The sequence below is a fragment of the Bombina bombina genome, chromosome 6 (genome assembly GCF_027579735.1).
Source record: "Bombina bombina isolate aBomBom1 chromosome 6, aBomBom1.pri, whole genome shotgun sequence".
Taxonomy (NCBI): domain Eukaryota; kingdom Metazoa; phylum Chordata; class Amphibia; order Anura; family Bombinatoridae; genus Bombina; species Bombina bombina.
In genome coordinates this window covers 124338067-124351014 of record NC_069504.1, presented here as the reverse complement: position 1 = coordinate 124351014, position 12948 = coordinate 124338067, and the positions used below count along the sequence as shown (strand labels likewise).

Sequence of the window (12948 nt, the reverse complement as noted above, 5' to 3'; positions counted from 1 at the left end):
AACCCCTTGAAGAACTGAAAGAACTAGATTTAAACTCCAGGGAGGAGTCAAAGGTCTGTAAACAGGCTTGATCCTAACCAGAGCCTGAACAAATGCTTGAACATCTGGCACAGCTGCCAGTCGTTTGTGTAATAAGACAGATAAAGCAGAAATCTGTCCCTTTAGAGAACTCGCTGATAATCCTTTATCCAAACCCTCTTGTAGAAAGGAAAGGATCTTAGGGATTTTGATCTTATTCCATAAGAATCCCTTGGATTCACACCAGCAGATATATATTTTCCATATTTTATGGTAAATTTTTCTAGTTACCGGTTTTCTGGCTTGAACTAGAGTATCTATCACAGAATCTGAAAACCCACGCTTTGATAGAATCAAGCGTTCAATTTCCAAGCCGTCAGCTGGAGGGAGACCAGATTTGGATGTTCGAATGGACCCTGAACAAGAAGATCCTGTCTCAAAGGTAGCTTCCATGGTGGCACCGATGACATATTCACCAGGTCTGCATACCAAGTGCTGCGTGGCCATGCAGGAGCTATCAAGATCACTGAGGCCCTCTCCTGCTTGATCCTGGCTACCAGCCTGGGAATGAGAGGAAACGGTGGAAACACATAGGCTAGGTTGAAGGTCCAAGGCGCTACTAGTGCATCCACTAGAGTCGCCTTGGGATCCCTGGATCTGGACCCGTAGCAAGGAACCTTGAAGTTCTGACGAGACGCCATCAGATCCATATCTGGAATGCCCCATAATTGAGTCAACTGGGCAAAGATCTCCGGGTGGAGTTCCCACTCCCCCGGATGGAACGTCTGACGACTCAGATAATACGCCTCCCAGTTTTCCACACCTGGAATGTGGATCGCAGATAGGTGGCAGGAGTGATCCTCTGCCCATTTTATTATTTTGGTCACTTCTTTCATCGCCAGGGAACTCCTTGTTCCCCCCTGATGATTGATATAAGCAACAGTCGTCATGTTGTCTGATTGGAATCTTATGAATCTGGCCTTTGCTAGTTGAGGCCAAGCCCTGAAAGCATTGAATATCGCTCTCAGTTCCAGAATGTTTATCGGGAGAAGAGACTCTTCCCGAGACCATAGTCCCTGAGCTTTCAGGGATTCCCAGACCGCGCCCCAGCCCACTAGACTGGCGTCGGTCGTGACGATGACCCACTCTGGTCTGCGGAAGCTCATTCCCTGGGACAGGTGGTCCAGGGTTAGCCACCAACGGAGTGAGTCTCTGGTCTTCTGATCTACTTGAATCACTGGAGACAAGTCTGTATAGTCCCCATTCCACTGTTTCAGCATGCACAGTTGTAATGGTCTTAGATGAATTCACGCAAAAGGAACTATGTCCATTGCTGCAACCATCAATCCTACTACTTCCATGCACTGAGCTACGGAAGGACGAGGAATAGAATGAAGAACTTGACAAGCGTTTAGAAGTTTTGACTTGCTGACTTCTGTCAGGAAAATCCTCATTTCTAAAGAATCTATTATTGTACCCAAGAAGGGAACTCTTGTCGACGGAGACAGGGAACTTTTTTCTATGTTCACCTTCCATCCGTGAGATCTGAGAAAGGCCAGAATGATGTCTGTGTGAGCCTTTGCCTTTGAAAGAGACGACGCTTGTATTAGAATGTCGTCCAAGTACGGTACTACTGCAATGCCCCTTGGTCTTAGAACCGCTAGAAGGGATCCGAGTACCTTTGTGAAAATCCTTGGAGCAGTGGCTAACCCGAATGGGAGGGCCACAAACTGGTAATGTTTGTCCAGAAAGGCGAATCTTAGGAACTGATGATGTTCTTTGTGGATAGGAATATGTAGATACGCATCCTTTAGATCCACGGTAGTCATAAATTGACCTTCCTGGATTGTGGGTAGAATCGTTCGAATGGTTTCCATTTTGAACGATGGTACTCTGAGAAATTTGTTTAGGATCTTTAAATCCAGAATTGGTCTGAAAGTTCCCTCTTTTTTGGGAACTACAAACAGATTTGAGTAAAATCCCATTCCTTGTTCCGCCGTTGGAACTGGGTGTATCACTCCCATCTTTAACAGGTCTTCTACACAATGTAAGAATGCCTGTCTCTTTATTTGGTTTGAGGATAAGTGAGACATGTGGAACCTTCCCCTTGGGGGTAGTTCCTTGAATTCCAGAAGATAACCCTGAGAAACTATTTCTAGTGTCCAGGGATCCTGAACATCTCTTGCCCAAGCCTGAGCAAAGAGAGAGAGTCTGCCCCCTACTAGATCCGGTCCCGGATCGGGGGCTACGCCTTCATGCTGTTTTGTTAGCAGCAGCAGGCTTCTTGGCCTGCTTACCCTTGTTCCAGCCTTGCGTCGGTTTCCAGGCTGGTTTGGTTTGAGAGACATTACCCTCTTGTTTAGAGGATGTAGAGTTAGAGGCCGGTCCGTTCCTGAAATTGCGAAAGGAACGAAAATTAGACTTATTCTTGGCTTTGAAAGGCCTATCTTGTGGGAGGGCATGGCCCTTTCCTCCAGTGATGTCTGAAATAATCTCTTTCAATTCTGGCCCAAAGAGAGTCTTACCCTTGAAGGGGATATTAAGCAATTTTGTCTTGGAAGATACATCCGCTGACCAAGACTTTAGCCAAAGCACTCTGCGCGCCACAATTGCAAACCCTGAATTTTTCGCCGCTAATCTAGCTAGTTGCAAAGCGGCATCTAAAATAAAAGAATTAGCCAACTTGAGTGCGTGAACTCTGTCCATAACCTCCTCATACGGAGTCTCTCTACTGAGCGACTTTTCTAGTTCCTCGAACCAGAACCACGCTGCTGTAGTGACAGGAACAATGCACGAAATGGGTTGCAGGAGGTAACCTTGCTGTACAAAAATCTTTTTAAGCAAACCCTCCAATTTTTTATCCATAGGATCTTTGAAAGCACAATTATCCTCGATAGGAATAGTAGTGCGCTTGTTTAAAGTAGAAACTGCCCCCTCGACCTTAGGGACTGTCTGCCATAAGTCCTTTCTGGGGTCGACCATAGGAAATAATTTCTTAAATATAGGAGGGGGGGCAAAAGGTATGCCGGGCTTCTCCCACTCCTTATTCACTATATCCGCCACCCGCTTGGGTATAGGAAAAGCGTCAGGGTGCACCGGAACCTCTAGGAACTTGTTCATCTTGCATAATTTTTCTGGAATGACCAGGTTGTCACAATCATCCAGAGTAGATAACACCTCCTTAAGCAGTGCGCGGAGATGCTCTAATTTAAATTTAAATGTCACAACATCAGGTTCTGCCTGTTGAGAAATTTTACCTGAATCTGAAATTTCCCCATCCGACAAAACCTCCCTCATGACCCCTTCAGATTGGTGTGAGGGTATGACAGAGCAATTATCATCAGCGCCCTCCTGCTCTACAGTGTTTAAAACAGAGCAATCACGCTTTCTCTGATATGCAGGCATTTTGGATAAAATATTTGTTATGGAGTTATCCATTACTGCCGTTAATTGTTGCATAGTAATAAGCATTGGCGCGCTAGAAGTACTAGGGGCCTCCTGCGTGGGCAAAACTGGTGTAGACACAGAAGGAGATGATGTAGAACTATGTCTACTCCCTTCATCTGATGAATCATCTTGGGCAACTTTACTATCTGTGGCAATACTGTCCTTACTTTGTTTGGACGCTATGGCACAATTATCACACAATTTTGAAGGGGGACACACATTGATCTTCAAACATATAGAACATAGCTTATCTGAAGGTGCAGACATGTTAAACAGGCTTAAACTTGTCAAAAAAGTACAAAAAATGTTTTAAAACAAAACCGTTACTGTCTCTTTAAATTTTAAACAGTGCACACTTTATTACTGAATATGTGAAAAAGTATGAAGGAATTGTTCAAAATTTACCAAATTTTCACCACAGTGTCTTAAAGCATTCAAGATATTGCACACCAATTTTCAGAGCTTTAACCCTTAAAATAAAGAAACCGGAGCCGGTTACAGTTTTAACCCCTCTACAGTCCCAGCTACAGTCCCAGCTACAGCCTTTGCTGCGACTTTCCCAAACCCAGGGGGGGATACGATACCAGATGAAGCCTTCTAGGAACTTTTCCAACTACTTTCAGATCCTCACACATGCATCTGCATGTCTTGCTCTCAAAAGTAACTGCGCAGTAATGGCGCGAAAATGAGGCTCAGCCTACAACTGGGAAGGCCCTTCCTGACTGGAAAGGTGTCTAACACAGTGCCTGACGTTAAAAAATGTTCCCCAAGCTTATAAGTGTGAATTACAAGCATAAACATGTATAAAATGCCCAAATAAAGCAATCGATTTTGCCCATAAAAGTGTCTACAAGTTTTATAGCCCATATTAAGCCCTTTATTCTGTTTGAGACTAAGAAAATGGCTTACCGGTCCCCATGAGGGGAAATGACAGCCTTCCAGCATTACACAGTCTTGTTAGAAATATGGCTAGTCATACCTTAAGCAGAAAAGTCTGCTAACTGTTTCCCCCAACTGAAGTTACTTCATCTCTACAGTCCTATGTGGAAACAGCAAACGATTTTAGTTACTGTCTGCTAAAATCATCTTCCTCTCACAAACAGAACTCTTCATCTTTTTCTGTTTCAGAGTAAATAGTACATACCATCACTATTTTAAAATAACAAACTCTTGATAGTAGAATTAAAAAACTACAACTAAACACCACATACTCTTAACCATCTCCGTGGAGATGTTGCCTGTGCAACGGCAAAGAGAATGACTGGGGTGGGCAGAGCCTAGGAGGGACTATATGGACAGCTTTGCTGGGACCCTTTGCCATTTCCTGTTGGGGAAGAGATATTCCCACAAGTAAGGATGACGCCGTGGACCGGACACCCCAATGTTGGAGAAATTAGAGTTTCTTGAATTTCACTCATTTAAAATGTATTTAGTATTTTCAGTTTTAAACGTGTCCCCTAAAAATTCAAACCACGGAAGGGGACTGCACTCTCTGGACTGGGTACACATCCTATGAATAGAGATGGATACAGCACCCACTACTCACTAGTGCACAGAGAGGGCTGACCAAGCCCAAACAATTCAAGTAAAAGAAGGCAATCTCCATCAGTGAGCAAAGTGACTTTTATTTTTGAACACAGGTCAAATACAGCAACGTTTCGGGCTAACAATAAGCCCTTTCTCAAAAGGGCTTATTGTTAGCCCGAAACGTTGCTGTATTTGACCTGTGTTTAAAAATAAAAGTCACTTTGCTCACTGCTGGAGATTGCCTTCTTTTACACATTCTATGACCCTGCAACATGCACAGCCCTGGGTGCTCAATAGCACTCACAGTAGCTGCATTGTCCCCACTCCCCAGAGTCCCAGGCAGTTAACCCCAGAAAAGTCTGGTGCAAGGCCCATAGGGAAAATTACAAAACAAATTAATACAACACACAGAGAAAGTCTAGCACTCACTTGCAAGCTCTCAGCTAAGATTAAAAGGAAAAATGGAAGAGTTAAGTTACCACATCTGGCCAAATGGGACAAGCCCAGGAACCATGTCAAGGTCTCTCCCAAAACCTGGGTCCCTAATACAGACGTACAATGCAAGCTCTTAATCAAACGAACTGGGAACAAGTCAGGGTTCACTGAGGTAAGTAATCACCCTAGACATATACAAAACACGGAAGGGGGCTACACTCTCAGACTGGACTGGGTACATATGGCCCTAAAAAATCAGCACAGAAAAATGTATAAGTTCCATGTTTTTTAAAGGGACATGGAAGTTGGAACAGAAATCCATAGAAGTGCATTTTAAATTCACTAAGAAATATTTTGCATTTGACGATTAGCAAATAATCACAGCTACTTGATTCAATATTAATGATAACTAAATGTTGAGTCTAAATTCATTTTTTCCCCTTGACCAACAATATAAATGAATGTAATTGGTACAGTTACTAACAGCATATAATTAGGTGTAATTTTATAATAATGAGTAAACAAAAACAATCATCCCTGCACTTCTACACACTGTACCATGAGGATAGGCAAAAAGCAACATATTCCAATAAATAATTTAAACAAAAATAAAAACAAATAGAAGATTAATAAAAGTACAAGACTTAGCCCTACACATCCTATGCATTTTTCTTCAAGCTCACATGTAATCACTGACTAATCTTTTTTGATTTTCTGAACAGTGAATGAATTGAAATGTTCAACACTGCACAGTCAAATACACAACCATGTTATATTTATATTAGTCGACTCTAGAAGAAACCACCAAACATTTAACATGCTTATTTCAACTCCCTTGTTTAACAATCTATCATTTACACACATTTCATTTAAGGGAAATTAAAGGGTGCAAAAAATAAATCTAATTTGGGGGTCAGCATATAATTATTTTTGCTTTCATGAGAAAATAGATCCAAATTCAATGACTGCACTATGTGTGGACTAATATCATGCAAATAATTAATCTATTTCAAACAGCTTTAAAAATTATCTTAAACACATATTTAGGTATAAATGTGTTAAAACTGAATGAGCTTTTGTCCCCAAAAATTAAGTGGTTTACAACCAACATCATTCTGCTCCTTTAGATGTATTTTTCTATTTGAAATAACTATTTTATACCATCATTCATTGTTCTCAAGAACATGCCTATTTAAAAAAACTGAGCACGCAAGAATAGCAGACCTGAGCATGCAGGAATAGCAGACCTCCTTATTTTATCTCTCTACAGCCATAGACAAATATTTAGGGACTGATAATTTTTATTATGGGAGGTAGTTTCAGTAAGTAAAAACAGCTATATAGATTGCAAGAATAAAGCTAAAGGATGCATTGCCAATACATTTAATACTCTACAGTTAAATTAGTCATTGGGAACAAAGAAAAAAAAGAAAAGAAATTATGGGACATTGTCCCTTTAATTAAACATGTTATGGGGGATTTGATTACGTGTATAATGCACATTAAGGGCCAGATTACGAGTGGAGCGCTAACAGTTACGTGCAAGCGAAAAGGGGCATATCATGGGTGTTTTCGCACATCAGGTTTATCTCTCGTATTACAAACTGAAAGTAAACGCGATCGCTTGAGCACAAATAAAGTTAAAACACATTGGCAAAGCTCTAGTTAACTGTTTTGCAAAACAAAAAAGTGTCACAAAACATAAAAAATACACTGAAAAGTACAGTTGCACTCATAATAACTATCTGATAAAAATATTTAAAAAAAATATTGCACAAAAAAAGTTATGAGATCTCAGGTGTTATGCATTACAGACATAAATATGTATACATTATTAGCCATATATATATATATATAGTGCATTCCAGCCCTTTGCAGTTATAGATATATATGTGTACAAAATATCATATATATATATATAGAAATATGTTTTATGAATAAATAGAACATATTGTTCATTGACTCCTATGGGGAATACGTTAACGTGCGTGCAATATCTTAACATCGGCTATTTGCAAGCATTGGGTTAGCGCTCGTGCCACAACAGTTTTATTTAAACTTGTAATACGAGTACTACCCAATATGCGCAAAAAAAATTGCATCTAGCGGAGTTAGCGTTCAAACAGCAGCACCCTTAATTGTGTATAAATGCGGAACAATATTTGTCAGCTTTTTCTTTGATCACTGCTTAATTCCTCCTGCTTTTCCCTGATCCCTGAGGCATATAATGCAGTCGCTGCCTTTATTTTATTTTTTTATTTTTTTATTCAGCTCCCACCTGCTGTTCTTTTATCTCTGTGCCCAGGCTATTTCTCTTTACATTTTTTTCTTTATCTTGTTTCTTTTAATTGTTTTTACATCGTTGTGTTGTGCCTTTACATAGAGCATCACCTCACAAAAAACCCATATAGACAAGATGATCAGCAAATCTATATCATGCAATTATAAGACTATTTTTACTACCTCACTTATGTGTTTCACAGACTATTTCCCTTTATTCTAGCAATCAGTTTCTTTGTTGTTCCAGTCTAACAATGAAGACCTGACACACTCGTATGCCATCTAATAATTTCAGTACAGTGAAAGAGTGAAGCCCCCAATGTATGATGATAGAGGAGCGTAGCAATGATTGTGCTTCAGAATAAGAAGATCAGTTTCTATCATTCAGATAACTACTTTTTTTTTAAAGGGACATTAAGCACCTCTTGCATTTGTGCAAAAATTATGCCTGTCTCACATTCCCTACAAGAAGCGTTTTCCAGCTGCCCCCACCCCCAAAAAAAAAAAAAAAAAAGAATGCCTGGTAGGTGAATGAGCACGAGTGATAGGTGGAATCACAAAATGGCCCTTTTAAAAAGTTCTACCTTAGGCTGCACCCTTGATGTATTTTTCACTACTGAGCAGTGATTTTATCTCCTTGGCTTCCAGTAACACACACATCTATGAGTTTACCTCTTAGGTTGCCAATCACTCACAGCATTGATTTGACACCCTATGTCTGTCAGCAGCACATATACATAATAGTGTTTTAACACCACCATGGTTCACAGAGCAGTGATTTTGCCCAGTGGCTACATGTAGTAACATAAACTCAGCAGTGTTTTACCACTCCCCATGACTGCCAGTGACATGAAGACAAGGACTTAGCTGCTAGTAACAAACATGTGCATTGTTGCTTCTTTCTTTGTAATGCATAGAGACATACAAGGCATTTAAATTTTAGCTGCCACTCAGGAGACATTTAAGTTTCTAGTATTTTTGTAAACATTTTACTGGACAGCCTGCTGAAATACTGGAATGTCCTGATCAGGGATAGGCACAGACAAAGGCTGTGGCGGACATTTTCCAAAGTACAGACCTTAGTGACCTTTGAAAATTAAAAACCTTAGTGACCTTTGAAATTAAAAAAACATTATTATATAGTGGGTGGGTGTTATACTGATGCAGATACCACTGACCCTATAACCAGCCCTTGTCTGGATATACACTTGTGCCAGTGTCACTACTGTGTCATTATATAGCGCTGGGTGTTATTATACTGATGCAGATACCACTGATTCTATAACCAGCCCTCTGGCTATACCCATGAGCCAATGCCACTATTGTGTCATTATATAGTGATGGGTGTTATTATACTGATGCAGATACCACTGATCCTATAACCAGCCCTCCTCTGGCTATACCCATGTGCTAGTGTCACTACTGTGTCATTATATAGTGATGGGTGTTATTATACTGATGCAGATACCACTGATCCTATAACCAGCCCTCCTCTGGCTATACCCATGAGCCAGTGTCACTACTGTGTCATTATATAGTGATGGGTGTTATTATACTGATGCAGATACCACTGATTCTATAACCAGCCCTACTCTGGCTATACCCATGAGCCAATGTCACTCCTGTGTCATTATATAGTGCTGGATGTTATTATACTGATGCAGATACCACTGATCCTATATCCAGCCCTCCTCTGGCTATACCCATGTGCCAGTGTCACTACTGTGTCATTATATAGCGCTGGGTGTTATTATACTGATGCAGATACCACTGATCCTATAAGCAGCCCTCCTCTGGCTATACCCATGAGCCAGTGTCACTACTGTGTCATTATATAGTGATGGGTGTTATTATACTGATGCAGATACCACTGATTCTATAACCAGCCCTTCTCTGGCTATACGAATGTGCCAGTGTCACTACTATGTCATTATATAGTGCTTGGTGCTATTATACTGATGCAGACACCACTGATCCTATAACCAGCCCTCCTCTGGCTATACCCATGCGACAGTGTCACTACTGTGTCATTATATAGTGCTGGGTGTTATTATACTAATGCAGATACCACTGATTCTATAACTAGCCCTCCTCTGGCTATACCCATGAGCCAGTGTCACTACTGTGTCATTATATAGTGCTGGGTGTTATTATACTGATGCAGATACCGCTGATCCTATAACCATCCCTCCTCTGGCTATACCCATGTGCCAGTGTCACTACTGTGTCATTATAAAGTGCTGGGTGTTGTTATACTGATGCAGATACCACAGACCCTATAACCAGCCCTTGTCTGGCTATACCCATGAGCCAGTGTCACTACTGTGTCATTATATAGTGCTGGGTGTTATTATACTGATGCAGATACCACTGATCCTATATCCAGCCCTCCTCTGGCTATACCCATGTGCCAGTGTCACTACTGTGTCATTATATAGAGCTGGGTGTTATTATACTGATGCAGATACCACTGACCCTATAACCAGCCCTTGTCTGGCTATACGCATGTGCCAGTGTCACTACTGTGTCATTATATAGTGCTTGGTGTTATTATACTGATGCAGATACCACTGACCCTATAACCAGCTCTCCTCTGGCTATACCCATGAGCCAGTGTCAATACTGTGTCTTTGTATAGTGCTTGGTGTTATTATACTGATGCAGATACCACTGATTCTATAACCAGCCCTTGTCTGGCTATACGCATGTGCCAGTGTCACTACTGTATCATTATATAGTGCTGGGCTTTCTCCTTTATCATGGTTGTCAATCGCAATTTAATTGTATGTGCAGCAGGATAGCGTGACTTTAGAGCTCTGGTTACTAGTTATGCTTGACTAAAAAGTGTCACAAAAAAAATCAAAATTATATTTAAAAGTACAATTACACTCATAATAACACTATCTAATGAAAATTATTTTTAAAAAATTGCAAAGGGCTGCAAAGGGCTTGAACATAGAGATGAATGCATATACATACTTAATAAAGTGTTTAACAATGTAAATATTTATTATGTTCTATTTTTTTGTAATTTATATTCCTATGTATATCTGTTTGTATATATATATATATATAAAGAGGACAGCACTCACTGGTCTTTTTTAAGTGCTTGTCTGAGGAAGGGGAGTGTGTCCCCGAAACGTCACGCTTTTTCTAATAAAAGTACACTTAAAAAAGATCAGTGAGTGCCGTCCTTTTTTTTTTTGGAACAGTATATATATATATATATATATATATATATATATATATATATATATATATATAATACCAAAAAAAATAGATACATATATATATATATATATATATATATATATATATATATATATATATATATATATATATATATATATATATATATGGGAATTTGTTAACATGGTCACAATGTTCTAAACTTGGCTTTTTGCGCGCGTCTGTTTAGAGCTCATGCAAAAACCTTTTTACTTTCAACTTGTAATACGCATGCCACCCGACACAAGCAAATAACTTTCTTCTAGCGGAATTAACACTGGAGCGAAAAAATAAAAATCTAGCAGCTGAATTTCCCATTAAATCAGATGACATGCCAATACAACAACCATCTTTAACAGTATTTTATCTTTCATACATTTATAGCTACACAAAATCTTACCTCTCTCCATTCCTTGTTTCCAATACCTTGAGTATACAATACACAAACTGTAGGAAGATTAAACAGAAAAAGGATATTTAATAAACATTTTTATAACAGATAAAACATTTTAGTTGTGATCAAAATACATAACTGACTGTGATCATCTTTGGAAAAAAAAAAAATAGAAAATAGCCGGCTTCAGCTGCTTGCATGATAAAGGTGAAGTTATGTCCTACATTTTTTTTTACTCTAGTTGTCAAAAAAATTAAGTAAAAAACATAATATGCAACAGTTGAATTTTATAAGAATTCACATGCATCATGTTTGCTTTAAGCTGTTGTTCACATAGAAGTACATGGATATGAAACACCATAAGGAAGGACACAAGATATTAGTTGTTATTTGGTACTGTTATGATTAATTTACCTACAGTTTGTATGGTTTAATATGTGGGTCATTTTTTCCTCTAAATACTTTCCATGTGAAATAATGGCAGATGTTTCTGTTAGTGTGGGTCACAAATGCTGAAACTTTAGGTTAACCATTAATATGCTACATTCATTTATTACGGTGATCCTGTTATGTACCTGTGAAATCACAATTTGCTGTATCATTTGTAATATTACAGAAGGGGCGTAACTAGATGTTACTAGGCCCAAGGCAAAGGCTGTAGTGGTGCCTCCATTTTGATAGCATCCTTTCTAGCTATTTGCAATCAAGAGTCTGAATCAGCAGCCTTATAGCAGCATGAGGAGCGGCTTCTCTGTGATTATGAGTCATCCTTCGCCCTTTGTTGTACTTGCACAGCCTTCCTGTACAAATATGAAGGCAGGTTTTTCTGCACAATAACACTGTCAGCCATCTTGGAAATGCTCCCACTATATTTGTAAAGGCAAATCCATACACATTATATCCAGTGGTGAGATTTTGCATGAGGGTGAGGCACACCCAGGGGCTAGACATTATACAGATGGAACCAAGCTTCTCCAGTGGCAAGCCCATTCTAATTGCTGGGCCTCTGAGACCCCTATAGTTACCTTTCTGTATAACAGTATAAGTAATAAGTTACATTTATTGTTAAATCCTCATTGCCAGATTGAGGACAGCAATTACAGGGACATTAAAGTCAAAATTAAACCTTCATCGCACAGATAGAGCATGCACTCTTAAGATACTTTTATTATCAGAAGTGCACTACTGTGAGCTAGATGGTGATTGGTGGGTACACATATTTGTCTTTTATATACAATCAATAGTGCAATAATACAATGCTCTAGTCTAACACATGACAACATTTTCTTTTTGCACTTTTATGTCCCTTTAAAGCATAGGGTTTATCTCAGGTGAGACTCAGATGAGAATGTTAGGGGAGTAGATATGAGGAGAATCCACAAACACTATATAACAGAATTTATGCTTACCTGATAAAACAGAATTTATGTTTACCTGATAAATTACTTTCTCCAACGGTGTGTCCGGTCCACGGCGTCATCCTTACTTGTGGGATATTCTCTTCCCCAACAGGAAATGGCAAAGAGCCCAGCAAAGCTGGTCACATGATCCCTCCTAGGCTCCGCCTACCCCAGTCATTCGACCGACGTAAAGGAGGAATATTTGCATAGGAGAAACCA

The 12948-nt window shown here is 39.6% G+C and overlaps 1 protein-coding gene across 1 annotated transcript in view; it reads right to left on the bottom strand.

Annotated features, from left to right (window-relative positions):
• The window catches only part of CPNE8 (copine 8), a 959176-nt gene that overhangs the window by 569034 nt on the left and 377194 nt on the right, over positions 1-12948 (bottom strand). Inside the window, exon 3 of the mRNA XM_053716599.1 lies at positions 11336-11382. Coding sequence (XP_053572574.1) covers positions 11336-11382 — 47 coding nt within the window. The remainder of the gene's footprint in view (positions 1-11335; positions 11383-12948) is intronic.